Genomic DNA, 26,607 nt, shown 5'->3' on the forward strand with positions numbered 1-26,607 from the left:
TTGGTAATCATGTGCTTCCAAAGAGAGCCTCATCTTCACAAGCAGACCCACTTCTTCCTTTCGAGTTCATATCACATAAGAACAATACCATCTGACTCCCTTCTCTCTGCAACAGATGTGTGATTCATCAAGAGCTTGCAAGGTGTACAAAATTTTCCTCTGCTCCTCTCTTCCTTTGAGAGTTCTGTATTGTTCTGAATCTATTGTCTCCACTCTGTGTTTGAGAAGGCCTTCTGAATATTCATCTTTAAAAATCATTTTTCAATAGAAGATCTAGTCCCTAAAGGTAAACTTACAATGGCTTCATAGAAAAATGTATTCTTTTAATAAAAAAAAGTTGGGATAGAGACGGTAGTAGCAATCCGTGTGCGTTTAACAGACACACCTTATTTCAGAAACCATTTCTGTAGCCAGATAAGATCCTGTTTCCACACACCTTCTTCCCTGCCAGCTGCAGCATTTCTAAAAATGTTTTATTGAGAACCAGAGTCAAGATTATTTATTTATTTGTATATTTATTTCATTTATATCCCACTTTTCCTCCAAGAAGCTCAAGGGTGACGTAAGTGGTTCTTTATCTCCCCATGTATGCCACCCAGTGATGTGAGCGGGTGATTTGTAATAGAAGAAATGATGACAAGACAATAAGATGGGATTAAGATTGGCCACAGCTTTGTTGATTGTAGATGTAAGTAGGGTTTGGCATAGACATTGGGTATGTATCCTAAATCAACCAGCCTGTCTGCTTACTCCTTCAGGGTTCAGGAATCTCCCTGTGACGCAGATCAAATGAAGTGATCCTGATAGGAGAGCATCAGGGTATTCTGTGGCCCAATGGCTCCTTTCTGGACCATTGGACAGAACTCCCTCTGGTCTCCTTTACTGGAATATCCTGAATTCCAGTTCCAGTTAGGGGGGTGGGGGTAGCTGTCAACCCCACCCCCCTGAACTTAGACTATGGATCCAACCCATGCCTTTCTCCCACAAAAGTTATGACAAAAAGCAGAACCCCCAGATAGGCCCAATTTGTCTGCAGGCAAATTCCTTCCTGGCCCATAGATGCCCAGTAACCATTGATTGCCAACTGCTCTGCCCATTCCAAGAGCAGATGACATTTATACTGGAAAATCTTGTGAGCCCCTGTGACTGGCCAAGACCAATGATGACATCAACTGGCCACACAAATGACAGATCCCCGGCTCCCCGTGGCTGAGCTGGACCATAACCACCACTGTCCCTAAAGTGGTAAGTGGTCTTTGCATGGTCTAAACCACTGAACCTCTTGGTCTTGCCAATCAGAAGATCAGCAGTTCAAATCCGTGTGACGGTGTGATCTTCCATTGTTCTGTCCCAGCTCCTGCCAACCTAGCAATTTGAAAGCATACCAGCGTGAGAAGATAAATAGGTACAGTGGTACCTTGGTTTAAGAACAGCTTAGTTTATGAACAACTTGGATTAAGAACGCTGCAAACCCAGAAGTAGGTGTTTTGGTTTGTGAACTTTGCCTTGGAATAAGAACGTGTTGCGCTTCCTGTTGAGTGTGTTCCATTTGTAAATTGAGTCCCCCGCTGCTATGGGAAAGCACGCCTTGGTTTACGAACCCTTTGGTTTAAGAACGGACTTCCGGAACGCATTAAGTTCATAAACCAAGGTACCACTGTACTGCTGTAGAAGGATGATAAACAGCGTTTCTGTGCATTCTGGTACTTGGCACTTGGCACTTGTCACTGCGTCCTGTTGTGCCAGAAGCGGTTTAGTCATGCTGGCCAGTGACCCAGAAGGCTGTCTATGGACAAACACCGACTCCCTTGGCTTGAAGCAGGATGAGCGTTGCACCCCATAGTCGCCTTTGACTGGACTTAACTGTCCAGGGGTCCTTTACGTTTACTAGTGTCCACGAGTACTTATTTGCATTAGATTTAAACTTGGTAATAGCAGGAAGCAGTCTCACATTTTTCCGTGCCCTTTGCATTATGATATTTATTTATAGCAATCTCTAGGAATTATGTATGCAGTAGTAATAGTTTTTAATAATTGCAGTTTTTGTTTTGTTTTTTACTTTTGGCATGCAGATCTATTAATTTAGGACTGGTTGTGACCTTTTTGGTACATCAAGCAATTTTCAGAATGGTTAGCATAGTGAAGATACTGGAGACTATCCCTCTCCCAGGAACCTGATACCAGTGGATATTTTTAGATGCATCAGACAAATTATAGATTACAACCTTCTTTCCTTTTGAGGGAAAACTCCTTTCAGGGTCAGTTGCCAAGGTGTGGGGCCACATAACAGCTGGCTGCGTGCTGATGCCATTATGCTAATTTTTTTTGCATATGACCAGTGAAACAACATTTAACATCTGCTTTGGAAGTTTTGCCTTACTATGCTAAATCTATCTGCATATCACTTTTAGTTACATTAATTGATTGGTTGTCCGTTACCTCACTAAGCCCATTGCTACTACTTCCATGGCTGCTCTCACATCAGCCTCATGAGTGCCTCTGTCTGGCATCAAGGTTAGCCATGTTGTACAAGATAATTCCTTTCAAGGCCTGGCCTTTTGTGTGGTTGCTGTACTGAAGAAGAGAAAACTTTGCACATACTGGGATCAATATGGGAGCTTTAAGAGGCAATCCTGAAGTATGTATAAAGCAGGTCTAATAATGGAAAAGGTATCTTAACAGTTTGCACTGTAATCCCACATTTTCCTTGAAAGGAAACGACATAGCTAGGTAAATTAGGAATTTCTTTATTCACACAATTCATAAACCAACTCCTATTGAGAATATGTCACATGATAGAATTTTTTAATTCACCATTCGTTATTTTACCTCCATTAAAGAGGATGTATACATGAAGGATGATGGAAATCTGACTCATCTTACCTGAAAAGAAAGTTTTCCCATCCTATGTGTAATGTGTACCAGGATTAACAGCATTTTGCAAAATCAATTAGATATCAAGGAGGGCATAACTGAAAAGGCTTGGCCGAACTAGAGGCTAGGGCCTTCAGAAGAAAAGGGCTCAGTGATTTAGCAAAATTGCCTGTCAGATCTATTATTTTAAGTTAGTGCTGTGTCATGATAAGCACACACAAAGTCAATTAATCATGAATTGCACACACAATTCATAGTGTCTTGGATGGGTGGTTAACAAACATTGTCCTCCTGAAGAAGCGACTCATTTATCTCTCTAAGCAGAAAGAAACACCTCTGAGGTCATTCTTCTTGCTGACATGTGCTGCAAGCTGCAACTCTAATAAAGAATGAAAGCCCATTAGCAGAATATACATATGATGACTTCAGAAACAAATTTTGCATTAGTCATTCCTATATGAGGGCATCAGTGCTCAAGTCCCAATTTATATGAATGATGCTTCTTGCTGCCTGTCTGAAAAATCTGCTTAGACATTCTCCCTGTTGTGTGTGGAGCTGCTTTTTTGTGAGTAGCTCCCATGCCTTTTTGAGAATGTCTAAATGAGGATATTATTATACAAGGAGGATATTATTATTATATGTTTATTTACACCTCACCTTCTCCCCTAACAGGGACTCAAGGCAGCTTGCAGATAAAATATGAATAGCTAAAACATGGGGGGGGAAGGTTTTAAAATGTCAATTAAACATTAATAGAATTGGAATGAAGCACAGTGGCCAATATATGGCTTATTTACACATATATACAACCTGAGTTTATGATGGAGGACTTCACAGTGCTAACACTCCAAGAGGGTCTTGTTTCTCCTGTAGGTACAGCCTTGGATTCAAGCAGAAATCAGCCATGACTTTCTCTCTGCCTTTTCCAGCCTGCAGCTTTTTGCAGCCAGCTTGTAGCTCACATAGCAGCAAATTCTCAACTCTCAACTCTGGCTTTTGCTCTTCTATCTCAGACCAGGAGGAGGGGCCCTGTCCCTTCTCCTTTACTTACTTAAAGACTTGCTTTGTTTTCTTAATGGCTCATCACCTTTCCCTTTGTTCTCTCTTAATGGCTCATCTACCAGGCTTATATTTTAACCCTTGCTAGATCTAGAGGCACCTTAAAGACCAACTAAGTTAGTTCTTGGTATGAGCTTTCGTGTGCATGCACACTTCTTCAGATACACTGAAACAGAAGTTGCCAGATCCTTCTATATAGTGAGAAGGTGGGGAGGGGTATTACTCAGAAGGGTGGTGGGAATGGCAGACCAACACGGCTACCTATCTGTAACTAGATCTAGAGGCTCAGTGTTTGGCACCCAGAAACACATAACGGGAATCTGAAACTCATGACACGGAAATCTGACAGCCTCAAACTCATAACACTATATATTTCATCTATTATATACATGGGTAAACTGCAGGAAATTGTGATTGTCTGAATCTGTTCCCCAAAAACGTTGACCTTTTGGAACCAGTAGTCTTCATTAAAGGCCGCTTAGCTACAATCATGTCCTTACATGTTCCAAAATCTTGTACCTGAAAAGCCTTGCTTCCTGTTTGTGAAATAAATTTAACCTCTAATTGTTTTTCAATTGCTTTACATAAATTAACAATTTCTGTACAGAATTTTATGATTAATATGGAGGCTAAAGCTGCATGATAAGGGAATGTGTACAGATTTGCACATAATGCTAAGCAATGGTTAATTTAGCTACCATTTATTAAACCATGACTGAGAATACTGTGCAGATCATGCCCAGAAGCTTAAATATGGTTTGTTTGCAGCCAATAAACTATGACCAATAAACAAAAAAAATAAACAAAATAAACAAAAATAAACAAAAAACAAAAGCCAATAAACAAAAAACCATAGGTCCGTATAGTTAAAGCTATGGTTTTCCCAGTAGTGATGTATGATCGCCAAAGAATTTATGCTTTTGAATTATGGTGCTGGAGGAGACTCTTGAGAGTCCCATGGACTGCAAGAAGATCAAACCTATCCATTCTTAAAGAAATCAGCCCTGAGTGCTCACTGGAAGGACAGATCCTGAAGCTGAGACTCCAATACTTTGGCCACCTCATGAGAAGAGAAGACTCCCTGGAAAATGACCTGATGTTGGGAAAGATGGAGGGCACAAGGAGAAGGGGATGACAGAGGACAAGATGGTTGGATTGCGTTCTCAAAGCTACCAGCATGAGTTTGACCAAACTGCGGGAGGCAGTGGAAGACAGGAGTGCCTGGCGTGCTCTGGTCCATGGGGTCACAAAGAGTCGGACACGACTAAACGACTAAACAACAACAAATAAACTATGATCTGAAGCCATTGTTTTTACTATGATGTAACATTCTTTGTGAACCCAGTACCCTTGCATAATCATGTGGCTTGACCATCCTGTCCTAGATGCTCACCAAGCTACAAAGGCATGAGTCAAAAACAACTAGAAGACAAACCAAATTTTGGAGAAACAGCCCATTGTTTATTTGAATTTGGTCAGGTGGGGCAGCTCATGGTTTGGTAAACAAACCATAGCTGGGTGTTATGTGTGAATCACACCATTGTCTTTGTCTTAAGTGCAGTCAGTAGAATCTAAACACACAATTTTCACTTTCTGTCCGTCCGTCCCCAGTAGCAGGGGGCACATCAAAATCCAGTTTTGTAGTGTCTATCTATAGTGTCTTTGATTTGTTTATCATCACTGCAGACTGGTGAGGTGGGTGAATTTATAACCCCAAACTTTTACAAGAGTAAAGGTTTACAAAGACTCCTCCCTGTTCAATGTTTTGAGAGCTTGAGTTTTCTTTCTTGGTTGTGACTTTCTCTCTGTGCTAAGTAATTAAAAATCAATCAATGACTCAATATTTGGGAAACTATAACAAGCAAGAAAAACACAGTATAATATACAAAGGTTCTATTCCACAAGAAAAATAGTTTAAAGAAATGGAATCAACAGGGAAATATGCCTATTGTTCTACTGTACTGTGAGGGCAATTTAAAAATAATAATTGAGAATGTCCCTCCAGTATTCATGCACTAGGAAGTTAACAGGCTGACTGCAATTCTTTTTGATGATGTGCTTTTGTGTATCTGTGAGAGACAGAGATGCTCACAATCAGATTCAGAATGATGATGATGAATGAATGTATTTAGCATCAAAAAAAGAGATGGATGAAAGTTAGCAGACTACCACAGCCAATAGATGGTATAGTCTCTTTTCATTGTGCTGGTGCTGGCATGATAAGTATAATCTTTTATCTATTACTGATGCTCTTTTCCCTAGAGTTACCTTGTGAAATTGTTTCTTTTTCTGCTTTTTACAAAACTTTGAAGGAAGAAATGTGGATTATTGTGGATTATTGTTAGTTTAACGTGACTGAATGTGTTACATCTGTAAGAAATGTTGAGGTGTGCTGTGTTTTAATACATTAGTAATGTCTTATTAACAACTTAGAAAATATATTTTATTAACAAAGTGCTTTAGAACATGTATTGTTGGGATAGATTATCCTGAGGGTAGCAACCGTTGAATCTTATTTCAGCCTCTGAACATTTAAACCAGAGTTCCAAGTGAGCTGAAAGAGCAGAAGCACCTCTGGCAAGACTCCCTTCTCTTTCATCCTGTTAATAAGTTGTCATGTGTAAGCAGTAGCAGGATGGTTATGAAATCTAACGTCCTGTGATTATGCGGGGGCAAGCTAGCCAAGGATGCTTAAAAAAATGTTCTAATTGGTCATCTTGCTTCAATCTTCCACTGGAAACTGCTCTGAGAACTCTGTGGCTTGTCAATTCAGATGTCAAGCCCACCTCCCTGGGCCCCCCCAACCTCGTTCAATGCCAATGAAAACTAAGAAATGAATAGAAAGAGAACCTACCCACAATAATGTAAGTTTACTACTTCCCCCTTTTCTCTTTCCCTGCTTTCTCTCTCCACTGTTATACTGTATACAACATTAAAGTCTCACATCGAATATAACTGATCCGTAGAAAGGACTTTATGATCTGAAAATAGAGACAATATGTGTACTTCTGTAACCCAAGAAAATCTTTAACAAAAACAATTTTTAAAAAATGTCAAGCCCATCTGAACTGACAAATTGTGATTCACAAACTGTGGTTTCACATCACACTCTAGTGAAGCCAAAGTGATGTTTCTGTGCATTTTGTTAAACCATATATAAAAATCGGAGTTACATTTCAGAAATCAAATATTATTGCTGCCAACCTACTGCTGCAGGATGAAAAGCTTGAAGCACATATCAGTGCATGTGTGGATTTACCGTCTGTTTTATCCTCTCATGCAATCCAAGGCTTTAAAAAGATGGATAGTGGAAACAAGTCCAAAGCACAAACAGAGCCCAGTTTCTCTGGATCTGCACAATCCTAGCAGACAAGAGAAATGAACTTTTATGTGGCTGGTCAGTGAGGAAGAAACACAAATTCCATTTCAGATTAATAGGCTCATGTTAACCTGCATTGTAGGTTGTTCTGTGTTAATAAGTGTATTTCAGTTGGTTAGTTTGTTAGACTTTATTTTTATGCCAGAAATGGCGAAACTTACCGGAAAAATAAGAAATCAAGACAACCAACTTTAATAAAATTATGGAAATGGTTTATTTAATATTTACAAATAAACTGTAAACATAAGAACATTGGCAGGATTATTGTAATAACCTGCAGTTTTATAAGAGTATATAAAGTAGATGAATAAATGAGTAAATTATGTTAAAATGGAATATGCAGAAAATATAAAAAAATAAATTTAAGGAACTGCAGAAAGAGGGGGAAGGAAGTAAAGTTTTGAAATGTTAAAATGATTCTGAAATTATTGAAATGTATAAAACTGAAAATCATAAATAAAATAATAATAATAAAGACATTATTTTTATGCCACCAAAAAAGCCCCCAAGACAGAGCACAAAGGTTAAGAAAAAATACACATTCAACCAGTAAACTGTAGCTTTCAGAATGTTAAGACAACAATGTCTGATAGAGCTGGAGTTAAGCACTTCTAAGGTCCCAGGCAGGGTATGTGGCAGAGCAGGTTGAAAAGCTTGCCCCTTTATACTCTGAACATAGTCTGCCCCCTGCATGTAAGCATGTGATGTCATTTGATTACCCAACTTCCCAGGTTCCATTTTTTTACAGTCTGAGTGATCTGTGTAAACTGATAACTTTCAGAAATATTTGGGTTAGCCATCCACGCACTAGAACAGTATTGGAGGGAAAATAACTCTTGTTGAAGAAAAACAGGGGAAGGGATTTTACCAAAGATTGGTTAGAGAACCATCAGCAGAGAAAGTCTGCAGGCAAAATGAAAACAAAGATGAGATTCCTTGTCTCCCACTATAAGCTTTTTGTGGTTAAGATAAATGTTGCATGTCACATAGTCTTTTAGGGCTCTTCCCTTTCAATTTGCTTTGGGAGTCTTATTTATCCTTCTAGTTTCCACTTGTATCTGAAGTCATCTGTAGGTATTTGTTACACAGCATATTTGAGACTGAAGGCATGAGCGGATGTGTCATTCCTAATAACCACCAAATCAATGTGCAGAAACTTGAATGTGCTACACTGAAATTTTCATGTCTCCAGAGGGTGTCACAAATCTACAGTCCTTGCCAGCTCAGACATAATGGCAAACTATAGTTAAAGGTAAAGGTAAAGGGACCCCTGACCATTAGGTCCAGTCGTGGCCGACTCTGGGGTTGCGGTGCTTATCTTGCTTTATTGGCCGAGGGAGCCGGCGTACAGCTTCTGGGTCATGTGGGCAGCATGACTAAGCCGCTTCTGGCGAACCAGAGCAGCGCACGAAAAACGCCGTTTACCTTCCCGCCGGAGCTGTACCTATTAATCTACTTGCACTTTGACGTGCTTTCGAACTGCTAGGTTGGCAGGAGCAGGGACCGAGCAACGGGAGCTCACCCCGTCACAGGGATTCGAACCGCCAACCTTCTGATCGGCAAGTCCTAGACTCTGTGGTTTAACCCACAGCACCACCCGCGTCCCTTTTATGGTTTACTTAAATGTCTGAACTGACAAACCATCATTGTGGCTGTAGCTGTACAACTTGAAGCCACTGTGACTGGTTTGCCATGAGATGGAAAAAGAAATCAGGTGAATAGCACAAACCATGGTTGGGCAAAATGCTTGCGTACAATGATAAGCAAAACCATGATTTAGTGCAAACACGAGTGGCTCCTGAAGAGAAGACTGGCAGATTTGGTCCTCTGGTTCTGCTGCTGCTACACTGCTATGAACTGAGCCATGGTTTGACTTAGCTTGCCATCTGACCCCCGTGTCATGGCCTGTCTTGCTTTAGATACAAGTTGTAGTCAAAGTTTGTTATATGGCTTACCGCTTGTGTTTTGTCCAGAGAAGACAAACTATGAGCCTGGGTTCAGATTACACAGTAAGTCAAATCGTCACTTATCTCACTGGAGGGGGGTCAAAGTCCCCTCTCTAGGAGCTGGCACACTTACATGTTTGCACTAAGCTATGGTTCCACTGAGTGTTATATGCAAACATGGTCATTGCCCTTTTTTTATTTCAGATGGGCAATAAATTGTTTTGAGAGACTTAGAAAGTGACTTTAAACCCTTTGTAGAGTAAGCATTCCATATGGAGATCACATAAAGCGTAAATACATGAGATTGTTCATTGTTCGTTCACTGTGCATTCTTTGTAAGTGAAATATTGCTTTGACAAATTTGATGTCCCATAGCTCAGATGAATTGTTTAGTTTTCTTTCCTGTCCTATTTCAGTGCCTTTAGGTAGGATATTATATGGATGCTTATTTGATTTTTATCTTCACAGTAGCCTACCGAAGGAGGTTAACCTGGGAGTGACTTTGCTCAAAGTCACCCAGTAAGCTCTATGGCTAAGTAAGCGACTTGAAAATAGATATTCCATGTCAAAACCCAACCCTCTGTGTCGTTGATATCTCGTTACTTTTATTTCAGGTTGTTTCCCACTCCTTTATTTCAATCATCAGCTTTCCATTGCCCAGTTCCATATCCTGTCCCTTAAAACTCCTTCCCTCACCATACCAAACTGGCTTTTAACAAGCTGAAGCTCATGGTCTTCTAAATTCAAGCTATTAAACAGTCACTGCATAATCACTTCTTAATTAAAATTGTTGGGTTGGATCCGATTAACAGAGTTCTAATAACAGAGACTTCTGCTCATGCAAGTGGGTCTTGTGAAGAGAGAACAATTTCCCACGAATTCCCACTCATAAATATATCCTAGAGGTTGGAGAAAAGGGTAGGAACTGGACAGGAAGCTGTGGCGGGATTGATGCAAATACTTGCCCATTCTGTGAGCTGCAGCCTCTACTGAAATGTTGATTCTTCCACCAGTGGAAGGGGTACTCTAGATCCAGGTCAATGTCACTGTTCACAAGCTCATGTAGCTCATGGAACTGAGGACATTAATAACATGCAAACATCTTTTAAAAAAGAATTTAAGCAATATATAATGAAACATTGTGTTTATTTTTTATTTTTTTAAATCTGACTTCTAAAATATCAGGAGGGGCAAATTATTGTATATTTCTTGGTGAAATGGTGTGATTCAAAAAATAATGATGATGATGATGGTACAAACAGTTAAATTAACTCTTGTAATTTGTTCACAATCTCCCAGCTGGAACAAAATGGAACCATTAAAATGTTTTCTGCAGTAAACCAATATTTCAGCTGGTTTGAGACCCTGATTAAAACCGAGCCAGGTCTACTGCTATAATATTAATAGCTGTGGCAGCTTCTGTGAAAATAGCTGTTAAATGGGGAGTAAAAAGCTTTCCACACTGCCAAAAGTGTAATAAAAATGGAACTGTCAAGTATATAATGTTGTTGGCCGAAATGATTGTGACTTTACAATTTTCCAATGCATTGAGTTTATTTGATGTACGAGATACGAGTGTTGTAAGAGGTTAATATAGAGCCTTGACTGGGGAGACTTAAAAAGTGAAAGAGCACAAGATGGAAAGTTTTTACTTATTCCATAGATGGGACAATCCTTAGTTGTGTGCTATTCTGTGGTCCCCATCCTACAGTTTTGGTCAGGCGTTGCAGCCTGCCTGAGGAAGAGAACTTTATTCGAATTGATTGTTGTGGTGATCTCTTCTACACACAAGTACAGTGTGTGCAACTGAACATATTTATAACACCAGACATATAAAATATAATGGATAGAATAATGCCCCTCTACCCTGTCAATTTAAACCTGGTCAAAAAACCCCATGCAAATAAAAATGATTCTGTGCTGCTTCCAAAAGATGCTTAAAGGCTTGATAAGGGGAAATCAGTACCATTAAAACTTATCTGCATGTGTTTCATGGTCTGCATTCACATACTGGTAGAACAGCATGTTTCATCGATATCTGAGATATTATAATGATAGGCTTCTAAGCCAGGCACATTGAATCATGCCTAAAAATCAAAGGAAGAACCAGTGCAAATAAAGCTCTTGTGTAATATAGTCCTATTTTGGCCATTCCTTCTTTTTACACATATTAAAAATAACCACCACATACCTTATCTGGGCAAGCCCTTGAGGACTCAGAACTGATATTACAAAGTCTGGCTGTAATTCAAAGAGTTTAGTTAGCTACAGAGAAAGGAAAGATGCACTTCTGGGACTGCTGAGAATTGCCTGATGACCCGAACAAAGCATTTTCAGATGCTTAGTAAACGTGTTTTCTCTGTAAAGTAGCCTTTCCCAACCTGGTGCTCTCCAGATGTTTTGGACTACAAGTCCCATCAGACCCAGCCAGGGTTTGAGAGCTGTGTAGCCTAAAACAGTTGGGAATGCACTGGCTTGGCAAAAGACTGCTGTAGAGTATCTTTTAGAGGATGCATAAGCAACATGACAGCTGAAGATTCCTCTTTCCTTTTGGCTCTTAGTACATGGAGGAGAGCCTGCACCAAATTCTCTAGGATCCTCACCAGCCTCCTATAACAATTGTGTAGGGATTGCTGCCAACTGTATAGTGATGCTGCACTTGTATGGCTGGTATCATTTTGCCTATATCTACCCAGCTGTGTACCAGTTAATTTAGTTCATTTATTGAGCAATTACACCCTGTGTAAGAAATTTGAAACAAACCATCATAAGAAATAATGATGGCACTGGACATCAAGCGGTATTTGTAAAGCTAAGTGAAGTAACATTGTGGTGGCGATCCTGTGCACACCTACTTAGGAGTATCCTTTTGAATTTAGTGGGGTTTATTTCCAGGTTAAAAATGCACAGGATTCCATTATGCAAGAACTTTATTTCTGAATTTAAAATACAGGTCCTTTTGACTAGTGTGATTTCAGCTGGGGCACATGGGTCCCCCACAAATTCCTTCATTTCATTTCCTTTTAATCTACCCCTTTTCCTTCTTATTTATTGACATGGTTCTTGCATTGGTATCTAGAGATGGTTTTTCCTTTGCAGCAAGACCTATTGTTTAAGAGCATATATCCTTTAAGTGTAGACTGGAGATACAAATATCATTTACTTTGAAAATTAATAATTCTGGCACATACCCAGCAGGTTACTTAAGGGACCACCCATAAAGTATGTCATGTATTCAAGAGAGTGGAACCGGTATGGAAAAGTGGCAAGAAAGTAAGTATTTATTACTGGTTTAAAATAGGCAAGGGAGTAGTTAAACAAAAGACCTTAAAGTGTGACATACTTTATGGATAGTCCCTAAGCATATTTTCAAAATGGCTTCACTCAAGTTCTTAAATGAATTAACTTTGGTTGCTTCCACACGTAGAGCCCTTATTGCTGTTGAAACATGGATTTTGCACAATTGTTTGGAAGTGAACATTACATAAGAATGTAGGAAGAGCCTGCTGGCTCAGGCCAATGTCTCATCTAGTTCAGCATCCTGTTCTCACAATAGCCAACCAGGTGCCTGTGGGAAGCCTACATGAAGGACATGAGCAAATCAATGGAATTAAAATGGAAGTTACACACAAGCACAAGTGTTACATTACCCAACAATGCCTGCCATACAACCAAGATCTTTCTATAATGTCTACTCACAACTGAGATATTTCTTCTTCTTCTTCTTCTTCTTCTTCTTCTTCTTCTTCTTCTTCTTCTTCTTGTTTAGTCGTTTAGTCGTGTCCGACTCTTCGTGACCCCATGAACCAGAGCACGCCAGGCACTCCTGTCTTCCACTGCCTCCCGCAGTTTGGTCAAACTCATGCTGTCCAACCATCTCGTCCTCTGTCATCCCCTTCTCCTTGTGCCCTCCATCTTTCCCAACATCAGGGTCTTTTCCAGGGAGTCTTCTCTTCTCATGAGGTGGCCAAAGTATTGGAGCCTCAGCTTCAGGGAGATCTTTCTACTATTAATTGAAAGCTTCCTGTGTTCTGGCTATGCCCATGTTGTTGCTTTCCTGCAGCATGGTTGATGGATGAAGGCTGAATTGCCCCATAATTGCCTTGGCAAGATTCTCCTAACTACCCTCATCAGCTGAAGACCTGGGCAAGAACTTCTGCTTGTGTAATGGGGCTTTCTCCACTCTCCTCTCCTGCATGTCCCCAGAAATTGTAGTGTGTGTGTGTGTGTGTGTGTGTGTGTGTGTGTGTGTGTTGGGAGATGATTCCATCTGGCAGGCTGGAATGTTTGCACAGTCAGAATTATTGAAAGAGCGAACATTCAATTCCGCCCCTGCATATTAAATCGTCTTTTGTTCCCTTTGTGTGTTTATATGCATGTTTGTTAAATTGCTGCTTCATTTCCATTTCCCCTTTTCCTTTCATTATAGTGAAATAGCACTATTTCACCATAATGGTAAATAAAAAGGGGAAATAAATAATGAAAAGAAACTAGTAATGTAATACCCAATCTTTGGGGAACACTGGGTGATTAAATAAGGGGCAATTCATCACTGATCTTCCAGCTGCACTGAGTAGGAAACCAGTAAAATTGGAAGAACCCATACTGTAATCAGGAAGCTTTACATTTGAAGGAATAGTTACTCTAAAAACAACCTGTTTTTAAAAAGCAAAAATCCTATCACAAATCAGGCCTGGAAAAACTAGAGGAGGATGAACAGAATGCAATGATTTGACAAGGATTCACTGTAAAAAGTTGCAATTCCAAAGCAACCTTTGTTGATTGCCTTATCTTATCTATATCTCATATCAAAAGTCTGGTGTTTTTTCCCTCATTTTGAAGAAAAGGGTAATCCAAAATTTGCTAAACTAAAGGTTGAGTGCTTCTTTTTAATCTTTAAGCCTACTGCATTCATTGCAGGCTGTTTATATTCAAAAGAAGAGAGAAAGCACAGCAAACAATTGCAGATATGAAAGTATTTATCAGCCCTAAGCTGCCATGTTTTATTAGTTTATATCCCTACCTTCTGGCTCCGTTAAATTTGCAGGTTTGTTCAGAATTATTTATCAATTGAATGGTAACCACTGTAATAAGGAAGATGCATGATACAGCTTATATGCACGAGTCAAAAAGCTTTGTTTTTAAGCACACTGCTCAAAATTCAATTAAAAGGTCTGTTGAAGTAAAGGTGATTTGTTTTACTTTTGCTCGCTTGCTTTTGCTGCAGCCTTCACTACAGCTCTATTTAGCGAAGTTAAAATGTGAACCATTTTTTATTACAGCGTAGTGAGGAGAGAGTGAGAATGTGCACAGCAACCATCCTGTTCTTACCAGTTTATCAACTAAGGATTCCAGCTGGGAATTTACACATTAATAGAGGAGGATGTAGGAGAGTATTTCCTTCAAAAGCTACCATAGTATGATTTATTTATTCTCCTTGGTAGAGTCTGTGGCTGCTGCCATTTTAACTACCCAAACTACAGACAGAAATAAATTTCCACTTCATACTAGCGGTAGATGAGGGATTCTCAGGAGGGGAGGATTAGGGAGGGATCCTTGTGATTTACTCCTTATAGAAGACTGATAGGAGTGATTCATTTCTGAGCAGGTGGCATGGCACACTGCACAACGGGAAGACAAAAAACAAACAAACACAAAATTGAACCTTTATTTTTACCCCACCCATCTAACTGGGTTGCCCCAGCCACTGGCTCCCAACACACACACACACACACACACACACACACACACACTATTAAACATTTAAAAACTTCCTTGTGCAGGGCTGCCTTCAGATGCTTTCTAAAGTTTGTATAGTTACTTATCTCCTTGGCTCGGGGGTCGCATAACTCCATACCGTCCAACATTTCTCTGTTGAAATAGAGATATCCTGCCATACCCTCCAAATTTTCTCCAGTGAAAATAGCGACATCCTAAGGAAAAGTGGAGCATTCTGGGATCAAATCAGAAACCAGGATTGCTTCTGTAAATCTGGGACTGTCCCCAAAAAATAGGGACACTTGAAGGATCTGAGAGTCTATTTGGCCAAATACGTATCGAGAATATTGGTGTGTGCACATTAACAGAGGTAGACGATATGCCAAGCTGAAAAGTAACTATCCTAGAAATAAAGAAGAGTATATAAAGGCTAGTAGCAAAACCTCTTTTTGAAATTGAAAATAATATTTGACATTCCACTGGGGCTTTGGAGTGTTCAGTGCATCATTCATATACACTGGAAATTTTACACCATCACATTTATCTTTACAACAACCTTGTGTGATAAAAAAATCATATTTCATTTTAAAAGGACAAATCTGGATGCCTTGGAGGGCTGCACAAGCGCTCCAAATCTGCTTCGGTTGTTTAGTCTGAATTTGCCAGTATGCCATTGAATCCCACCTGCAAAATGTGATAATGTCTTTGCTGATCAATTGGTGGCTGGAGGAGCCCTTCATGTTTGGGAGAAAGCATCCTAGGTGCATAAATAATAGTCTTTGGGGCGGAAGGCTGTGCAAGGTAGCCGGAGTGGGCCCCTGGATTGCCTCTTACCAGTGTTGGCAAACATCTGTTCCAAATTGAAGGCCACGGAATAAGTAAATCGTTTAAGTGGAAGAGGAGTAGGCAGCAAAGATCTACCTCTTGCTGTATGAAACCTATCTTGTTGAGTTGATAAGAGCAGATCAGGCCAAACCATGAGGGAAGAGAGGGGATATATTTCTATGTAAAACTCCAGTTAGTATTGGATGTTACAGTGTTTTCGATTTGATACAGAATGATCCAACATTAGCATTATGCGATGTAAGCATTTTGAATTTCCCAAGATGAGGTTTTTATACTGAATGTTTGGTGCTCGCTTTCTGGCATTTAGTGTTATTGAATGTTTACTTCTGAAACAAAATTACTTGGGACACTGCCAGCTCAGATGTTCAATAGCAGGAAATACGTTGCGGATTGAAAACACACACACACACACACACACACACACACACACACACACCATGAGTTGTAATCTTCAATCATGCAGGGCTGTTTGGAGTTGTTGTGAACATTTGCAATTTCTGTTTCTGTGTGTCTGTCAGATATCCGTAGCCATTGGTAATTTGCTGGGAATGATGGAAACAACAGGTTACAGCAAGGACAAGGGCTGCTGTGATCAATAGAATAAATTCCCACTGGGAAATGGACTTTGAAGTTGCAGGTACAAACTGAGGTTTTGCTTATCCTTGTTTTTATTCGTGCAGCAAAAACACATATTGGACATGGATTCTAATTTCTGCTTCGTTGGGGATACAGCATTCAGTACCTTAGAGGATATATTTGGATGATATTTGGAGATAATTTTGTCCAGGATTTGCACCTGCTATTCTTTGTTCAACAAATAAGGTGTTTTCAAACCAAGAATATGGTTGCAAATATTGTAAAACTGCACTTAATCCTTGAGCACTAGGGAATTGGGCCGGTGGGTCGGGAGCACGGGGTCTGAGGCTGCCTTCCTATGAGAAAATGAAGAACAGGTACCTTATGTGAGGAGCTCTCTGTTTGCATTGGGATGTGTGTGCAAAAGGAGATTAGAAAACAATTAACTGGAGGACGTGGAATGAACTTGCTGCTTTGGAATCTGCTCTGTTTGCTCCCCCATCCCCTTTGCATATACTCCTGAGGGAGCAAGGATAGCTATGGTTAAATATTCTTAACAGCACTAACCTAAACATCCTTACTTAAAAATAAATTTAATGTGGCTTGCTTCCTAATAAGCATGCTTAGGGAGTACAGCCTCAGTTAGCCTTTTATTATATAATGCCTATTTAAAGGTAAAATATCAGGAGTCAGTGTTGCACGCTGCAACGCTGCAGTTCATGTGATTGCAGGAGCAGACAAAAACCCACTGAAAATAACACTGCCGATATTGTAGCACTGGCAGCCACTTTCCCAATAACTCCATCCTTACCCCTCATTAGTCATAATGTGATTGGTTCAATATTGCCATACATTAGCTATACATTGGCTGTTCCAGCTTACTGTGTATTCCCTTGTTGCTTCTCTTATCATTGCGGGGGGCGGGGGTGGTGGTGTCTGGATTTGGCCAAGTCCAAAATCCTTATCTCACCTGGAATACTGGAACCTAGGGAATGGACACTTCCTATTCTGTTCTCAGACTTGATTTGGCTGTTGAAGCTGCCCAGAGTGACTCTGGGGCAACCTGGTCAGATGGGTGGGGTACAAACAAATTATTTTTTTTAATTTTTTTATTTTATTTTATTTTATTTTATTTTATTTTATTTATTTTACTACTACTACTACTACTACTACTACTACTACTACTACTACTATTCTAGTGATTGAGATAGAATGTGAGTTTAGGGGGCATGCTTCATGGATAAAAGATTATGCACATTTAGTTTCCTACACATGCATCACCAAAATATAAATGAGCTCCTCATTTCAGAAACAAGAAGTGATGGTAAGAAAAATAGACTTGCTTATTGAGGAACTTGTTGTTTTTTAAACTTAGTGTCTGCTGTTGCTTCAGTTCTGCCCCTTTTCTTTTTATTAAGACAGTGATATATTAGAAATTGTTTGATTATAACAGAAATAGAAGTGCTTATGAAACAATAGAAATGTAGTTGGCACCATTTTGTTTTAATAACTGAAGACATTCACAGAGGAGTGCAGTTTAGAGCTTGGATTCAACAGATGTTTAATGGACTTGTTCATACCAAGATCCCATGAGTATTTATCATTTCTCTAAGTATTTAGCATCAAACATAACTTAATATACACCCATGGAGGAAAATAGTCTTTGAAGCAGCCCCAGGTCTATGGCATTCTGTAGAACTCAGCAGTTGTTTTTCATGCTACTGCTGTCAAGTTCAATTCCTCTGTGCAGCAGAAATCATGGGCTTCTGTTGTGACTTTAGGATTGTAACCGAATCTGCTGCATAGAATGTGTGTATCTGCTGATAAGAATTCATTATATTGGCCTTTTAGGAGCTACAGTGCTTTCTGGGGAGATAGTTTTGTTTCATCCCTTCTGCATTTTGTGGGTGTGTCTTATTTGAGGGATTGCAGCTTCCTATTCAGTAGATATGGTATTATCTACAGTTATTCATGTTATGTTACTTGGTATTATACACAGAAAGCTTCTGAATATTCATCTGTTATGCTAATGGCCCTGGATGATTGGCTAAGGTGTCTTGTCTCCTAATAGTGGAAGATCTCCCTTGATTGGTTAGAACAGAGGTTTTCAACCTTTTTGAGTCCATGTCTCCCTTGATCAACTACATTATTTCTGCGGCACCCCTGTGGGGCTCAGGAGCCCAGCTATGGCACCCCTTGCCTGCAGAGCTGTTAGCCTCTCACCCTTTTTTGAACACCCTCCCTTGGGGAGTGTTCCCTCAGTCTCCTTTCCTCTCCCTGGGAGTCCTCTGGGCAGGTGTTGCTGCCTCCGCTGGATTGCTATTCCACCATGTGATTGTCCTTTTTATTTTTATCCATCACCAAAGCATGATTCATGTTTATTGTGACGTTTCCTGTTATTAGGACATTCTGGAGCTTGTGTACAGTGGACCCTCGGGTTACGTTACCTTCAGATAATGTAGCTTTCGGGTTGCGAACGCGGCAAACCCGGAAGTGTATTCTTCCGGGTTTCGCTGTGCACGCATGTGCAGAAGCGCTCTATTGCACCACGCGTGTGCGCAGAAGTGACGCCTCTATTTGCGGATTTTTCAGGGTACTTACAGACCCCTGGAACGAATTAAATTCGTATCCAGAGGGTCCACTGTTTTTGGTCTGTTTCTTCGAGTCCACCAACCTGTTTATGATGAATGAGGTGCATGAGAATCAGGTATCCCAAACAGAACAGTCCACTTCAGGCACAATGATCTGGGTTTAATAGATTATGGTTTATTAAATCATGAAGGAACATTGTGCCCATGCGTTCCCTTTCCTCCTTCCTTTTTTCACATGTCATAATATAGTAGCCCAATTTACACATCACATTGAAGCAAATTGTGATTTAATGTGAATGAGCTGTATGGTGGTGCAGGCTGCACATAAGTTTCCATAGTGTTCCTTCCTGCTGCTGGACTGAGCTTTGGGGGTGGGGGGTGGGATGCTTTCTCCTGGGAAAGTGCCCAGTTTGTCCTTCCATAAATAGTATTTGGATGGGCACAAGGGTCATTCTCAGTGCAAAAAAGACCTGGCTTATTAGAATGAGGTCTACAATTGAACTGCGCCATGGTTTGCAGACTTAAGGTTCCTTTACCCCTGTTTCTTGCAACCTAATATTTCATAATTTTCATGTCTGCAAAGAGATTTCTTTCCTCCTCCACTTCTTCCTTTTTCTTTTTTATATCAGTTGGGGGATAAAATCAAATTCTTAAAAGAAATATTGTGTGCATATGAAATTAAGCTCCTTGTTTTGGAGGAGCTGTCCCTAAAATGTTTACAGTGAAAAGTAAGAAATAAATTATACACACACACACACACATACCATGGATCAATAGCCTGACTTTTTGATTGTTGTCAATAATAGCAGAGTATAAGCTCACTTTTTCCGGTTAGCAACTGTGCAGTTTAAAAAGCTACAGCAAATGCCAGAGAACCATAGATCCCTAAAGCACATCCTGAACTAGCTGGGAATGGTTTTTTCTTTAGAAGTCTTTATAGAACAGAGAGGCTGCGGCTGGTCAAGGGTAAAAATAGTTCCGAGTTTTCAATTGCTACATTCCTGCTGGAGCCTGAAATCATGAATCAGGACTCCACTCAGACACTGCAAGGCTGAGCAAGGGAGCTGTGGTATGTAAGGCAGGAGGGGAACAAGCAGCAAGCCGAGATGAGCGTACCCACAGCTTCGCTAATTCTTTGGGATGGACCTGTCTTACTTGTACAGCCCCAACCAGGTACAGTGTATGTAGTGTTGTCTTGGGTTCTGGTGGCTCTCTCTAGCACCATAATGCTGTAAATACAATGATGACATGGTCTGAACTGTGCAAAATGTTTAATTTCCTCACCCTCAACCAAATTCAACTTTTTAAGGGCTCTTTCATTGCACGTTAAAGCTGACAGAGCTTTTAAAGTCCTATGTGTTGGCTAAAGTTTTAGATATACACATTCTGGCCACTTGCTGTGCTTGAATTTGAGTTCACCTATGTTCCTAGTTCTTAGGGAAAGTTTCCAGCCGCCAATTGTTTGGGGGGGGGAATCTAGCTACTGGAATTTATAGAGATTCCAAGCCGCTCTCATCTGGCCAGAAGCCTGATAAAATTAGCACTACTTCCAAGGCAGTTTTCAGCAAGAGAAGTTGCTAGAGATGGATAGTTCAGTTTTCAGTATGCATTAGTAGAGTGTGGTGTGTCTGGTTGTGAATTAGAGCCTAAATTATGTGAATGATAATACACATGAATGAGGTCAGAAATAAATAGCTAGGAAGTTGCATTATGGATTATGGAGATCAACACCAATTTAGGTTGTAGTGCTGATCGGACTTCTTATCTGGCGTTCAGTTTTAGGGAGTTGCTGGAAAGGAGTTGGTAAGGCATAAGGATGTAATTTTATTTGTATAATGTATATTTATTTAACTGCTGATTTTATTTAGATGGGAGGAATTAGGCCAACTGTTTTTTAATTTCTGACTTCTATCAATAATGTTAATATGTGTATGTAAACAGTTTAGAATTGTTTACAGGTTAGCACTATACAAATTCTGATAAATTCATTGTTATTTATTATATTTAATATAAATAAATAAAATTGGTAAAATGTTAAAAAGGAAGAACGTTCATATGGCTTATCATCATCATCATCATCATCATCATCAAGTATTTTTGATTTAATAAGATCAGGTATAACTCAAAGCATAGTTCATATTACATCCAAAGATCACAGGGCAGTTCACGGCATAAAAATACAAAATAAGCACACAAAATACATAATAAAACAAAAACAAACCAGTTAGCCCCCTCCAACAAACACATTTAAAAGGCCATAGAATGTTTAATCAACTGAACACCTGGTTGAAGAGAAACGTTTTCACCTGGTGCCTAAAGATATGTAATGATGGCACCAGGTGAGCCTCCCTGGGAGATAAACTTCATGTAGAAGGATCATGTCCCTCCACCAACTTGGCAGTACTTACCTTCTTATGAGTCTGTAGTTATATGCCCTACAATACTGGTAGTATGACCCCATCATCAACACACAGTTGGTATTTTTCAGGTGGCCTCTGTCCCCTGAGATCAAGCAACCAGTTTGCACCAGATGATTAACGTCCTTTTAAGTCTCCCATACACTGTACTGACATTGGTCTGGTTTGTATGCAATACTAAGCCAAACCAGTGCTTTTTTCCTGGGGGGAAACAGGGGTATGCACACCCCTAAACATTTTGTGAATCTTTGTACTTTTCTCCATTTACTGTATTTATTTTTCTGGATTTGAACTATAAAATGGTGATTTTCTTGAGTCAAAATGAGCGTACCCACAGCTTCGCTAAACCTTTGGGATGGACCTGCCTTACTTGTGCAGCCCCTTTAAACTTTTTTTTTTTTTAGAAAAAAAGCACTGAGCCAAACTATGGCATGCTATAGTGTGAGCTAAGGCATGGTTTGACTTAGCATTATGTGCAACTGTGGGCTTGTGGCTTGTGGACCACAGCACATCGGGCTAGGGTTTACTGGGAGGGCTAAGGATTCTGGATGTGTAACACCAGCGTGAATGATATGATAGCATTTTGGAGTTGAAAACAGCCACAACTTTATTGATTATTGATGTACGGTAAGTAAGCTTTGGCATAGGCATTGTGTATGTATAGGCATTGGGCTTTGGCATAGGCATTGGGCATCAATGGCTGGCCGCGTGGGTCAACCCCACCCCACCCCACTTCCTCAGCATCTGCACCAGGCCATAACTGCTTCCCCACAGAAAGGTTAAGTGGTCATTGACTAAACAAGATTTGCTTGTGGTTGATACTCATGTTATCTTTGCGGGAGACAAACCACAAGCTCTCGTTCACATGTAACACTAAGCCAGACCATGACTTAGTTCTCTGTAGCATGGCAGCAGCAGGACCAGGAAAGGAATACAGTGGCCACCATTTTCTAAATTGGTGCTAGCATGCTTGCTTATTCATGCTAAGCCATAATTTGGCTTAGTTTTCTGTGCAAGTAGAGCCATTATACTTGGGCTTTCCAGACAGTGTTTTATCTACCCTGGCTCTACTGTCATTCCTCTGTGCCTTGTAGACATACAGGGAACCAGCATTCATTCTGCAATTAAAAAGGGGTCATGTGCAATGCATGGGCATATTCCATTCTCAAAACAAACAAACATGTAGATATTCCCCACTAGCAACAAGGATAATTTTATGTAGCATTGAGCCAACCAGGATTATGAAAGACTGTGACCACTTGCCCTAAAGATGGCTCTGACTTACTAGTGGCAGATATAGAGCATGACAGTTTAGGAGATTTGAGAGCTTGGTTTGTGTATTTGTATTTTATTGATCATCTGAAGAGAGCACAGTCATGGCAACCTTTTGTGTTGGCAAAATCCCTCTGACACATGATATTTCCATAGCTTTCTTCATTTAGGAACAGGAATCTTACAGAGCATTGCAATTATAAGGTTAAGAATCTTCCACACAGCATTTCTGCAGAAGGGTGTGGATTCTCATTATTTGTGTGTGTTTTTTCCTGTTCCCTGTGAGATACCCTGTTGTACTATCAAAGAATTTCACCCAGTCTTAAAATACTGTATTGCATGACAGGCAAATCTCCAGCAGTTGCGGTGTGGGTGTTTCACCTGTCCCATAATTTTCCTATTAATATCCAAAATGCAAAGGGTATTTGTGGCATTTGCTGATAGTTTACTGTACTGTTAGTATCTATGGGAAACTTGCTCTGATGCTATATGTCACACACCTCACTTGTAAGACCCTGGTACTTTTTATCGTCTCTCCAGTTGTCTTTTGAATACTGCCGTCTACTGACATTTCTGCAAAGGACTGGACACAAGCTTATCTTTAAGCACATGAGTAGTTTCATAGCCATTCCGCTTTGTTATGCCCAGAGTGAAGTAGCTATTTAAGAGCTTGGCACGATCAAGGCAACATTGCACTTTTGTAGGGTCAAGTTCTAAGCAAAACAACTAAGTTTAGTGACAGAGGCCAAGTCAGGAATTGTATTCAGCTTGTCTTTTGTCCTTATGACCTGTACTCCTGTGAGAAGCTTGCTAGGTGTGAGCAGCAAGATTTTTCAGGCTGTGACAAAGCATATCCTTTATGTAAGTCTGTTAGTAGTTAGTATTCATTATTAGTAATAGTTAGTGTTTCCAACTGCCAAAGAACTTGTGTGTACATAAGACATTGAAAGAAGTGGGCTTAAGCACATTTAATTCTGCATTGCATTATGGCCAATAAGTAGAAACTTAAATCTTAGGAAAATCTTTAGAATGTATGTTACTGCTACATTCTCAAATTGTTGGAGTAGTTGTAAACAAGAAGGGCATTATCTCCACATGTGGTGGGCTTGTTCAGCTGAGAAATCTTGGAAGGAAGTAATCATCCAGGCAATTAGACAAATACTGCAATTAGACAAAACTCGAGAACCTGCTAAGCACCTTATGAGGTTGTTTTAAAGATTTTGCTCTGGATAAATATGACAGATTAGCAGCAAATCTTATAGTAGGGGATAGCATACTGAATATTTGTCATTGCAGTGCTTCATGAACAAACCCGTTTGGAATATTGTGAATAAGCAAGATTTAGTAATTATATTAAAATGATACAAGATTAATATCAAATTGACAAATGTGAAGCAAACTAGGGTCAACCAGGCTTTATGTTGGGGGGCAGAACCTCAGTTTGTTAAGTATATTTATTGATTTACTTTATTGGGGGGCAGCTGACCCCCTCCCCCTTGGCTATTCCCATGCTTGCAAAGGATGCCTTATAAATTTCCCATTACTTAGGGCCCAACTGCACACGAACAACAGGCATGTATAAATTCCTGAATTTCTTTCAAAAAGCAGCTGCAGTCCACCCGCCCTTGATTCAGATAGCAGGGGGAGAAGGATTAACTCTGTACCATTTCCCCAGTGAACACCCCCCAATATTTAACTAGTAGTGGTATATGCGACAGCTACTGGGGCCGTGACAGTTTCACCCCCTCAATGCTTTTTGAGGGGACCAGGCTTTTCGTGATGTTGTGTGTGTGACGTCAGGACATTGTGTCGGGCCCCCTCAATCAACTTGAGAAGATGGCCCTCTGAGTAGCAGAAACAGGACAGAATGAGAATGCGGTTAGGTCTTTCAGAAAAGAGCTGCCTTGAAAACCTCTGCCTGCTTGCCTCTCCCCTATTTTGTAAATGGGAGTGGGTCTTTATGTTCAATCATGGTCGAGTGCCTGCTTCTCCCTGGTCTGCCTGCCATGGCACTAATGCAAAAAGAAAAAAAAAGGAATCGTAGAATCATAGAGCTGGAAGGGAGGGTCATCCAGTCCAACTCCCTGAGATGCAGGAATCTCTTTGCCCCAACAACAACAACCTTGTTGCTTCAAGGAGTTGCTTTTTTCACAAAAGCACCTAATGCTGTCCAGTTTATAAAAAAAAAAAAAATTTCCTTGTGCAAGAGACTTCTATTTGTCTGCCACATTCTGTTTTTAAGCAAACTCCTTCGTTTTACCTTAATGCCCCTCTCTATTTTCCCACACTGCTTTCCTTAAAGGTAAAAAGACTTCACTTTTTTAAAAAAACAAAAAACACAGCAAACCCTTGGCAGCCTTCCTGTGCTTACAGGAAATCCCAGCTGAAAATGTCCCAGGGTTTCCTGGAAAGGCAAGTGCCCAGGAAGGCTGCTGGTTGCAGACCAGCAGAGAAAAGATTTGTAGAATGAAAGAAAGTGCTCCTTGGCTGCCTTGAAAGGAAGGTGTGTGCAAACTCCTCACTCCACTGCAAATTTCTCTCTCCTTGGATAGTTTCCAAGCACAAGCATTTCTTTTCTCATTATTGAATGGAGAATTGATGAAAAATAATGTGGGATAAATTTTTGCATAGCTCTAGTTCTTGGCTTCATTGTCCTTTGGAACCAGTGTGTGTGTGTGTGTGTAGAAATGTCCTGAGGTGCCTAACAGGAAGCCAAGAGCATTCTAAGGCTTGGTGTGTATTGAGTTGTGTTTGTTTTTGGCACACATAGAACAAGGAATGGCAGAAACTCCAGGCAAGTTGCTTAAGTAGTTTCACTCGGGTTAAGGGTCACTTTGGATTAATCCCAAAGTTTATTTGGGAAAATGTTTTGTTTTATCTAAATTAGCATACTTATCTTTAATGTTTGCTTTAATAAGAAGCTGCAGCTCCTCAGCACTTCTTTTGCTTTATCCTTGCAACCGCATGTACTTTGCCAACATTGATTTAGCCTCCTAGGAGCCATTTCAGATAACATGGAACGTGCTTCCAAGTTCTTATCTTGTCTGAAATAACCCTATGAGGTAGGTCGATGATATTTATGGAGTGGGGGGGGGCATTCCTTGGCTGAACTGCTGAATATTTCTCAAGATGAGAAATGGTTCTACATCCACTGTCACAGGCATTATGCCAGTTGCTGGGAATCACAGGTGGCCAGAGTTCTGTTGTGTTCATGTTCTGCTTTGAGGTTTCCCATAGGCAACTGGTCGGCCACTGTGAGAACAGAATACTGGACTAGATGGGCCATTGGCCTGACCCATGTTCTTGTTGCTAACACTATCTCATAATGCCATACTCTCCAAAACAAGGACGCACACATGCTTATAAGGCCTCCTTTTGTCTCACAGATGGACCTGCTTGCCCCGGCCCCCCAGGATTTCCCCCCAAATCTGTTTTGTGCTTTGGAGCTTTCTTCTAGTTTGCCAATACCTCCCCTTGGTTTGGGGTGGTGCCATGTTGGCTGTGTCAGCAATGACATTCGCCTCCTGAACATTGTTTATATTGGTTTTTCATGTTTTATTATATGAAGGCCATAAAGGTGTATAATTGTTTAAGAGCTTACACAAATAGTCTTCTTTCATGAACAATAATGAATGATTCTGTGAATGAGAAGGAACCTTATATGATATCAGCATTTTTAGGAGGGATGGGGAGAAGTGAGCCACACAAGCCCGAGGGTTCTTCATGGTTAATGTATGTAGCACCAAGCCACAAGTTTGCATTATGTCTGGTGGCGTTTGTGCATGGAGAATATCAGTTTGGTTCAGGATTAAGCAGGTGGCAAAATATTTCCATTGCGTGCAGCTCAAGTTTGGAGGCTTTATTTATTTATTTATTTATTGCCCCTTAGTATTCCTAAATATGCAGAGTGATACCGCTTCTGGGACCTG

At 40.3% G+C, this 26,607-nt stretch overlaps 1 protein-coding gene across 9 annotated transcripts in view; it reads left to right on the forward strand.

The window, feature by feature from the left end:
* Window positions 1-26,607, forward strand: part of TSPAN4 (tetraspanin 4) — a 500,953-nt gene that overhangs the window by 223,411 nt on the left and 250,935 nt on the right. The window contains exon 1 of one of the 9 annotated variants that reach the window (XM_083587757.1): window positions 20,028-20,162. The exons of the other annotated variants lie outside the window; for them this stretch is intronic. Coding sequence (XP_083443883.1) covers window positions 20,096-20,162 — 67 coding nt within the window. The 5' untranslated portion in view covers window positions 20,028-20,095. Of the gene's footprint in view, window positions 1-20,027; window positions 20,163-26,607 lie in introns of those variants that run through there. 9 annotated transcript variants of the gene reach the window in all.

This window comes from Podarcis filfolensis (genome assembly GCF_964270895.1).
Source record: "Podarcis filfolensis genome assembly, chromosome: 1".
NCBI lineage: Eukaryota > Metazoa > Chordata > Lepidosauria > Squamata > Lacertidae > Podarcis > Podarcis filfolensis.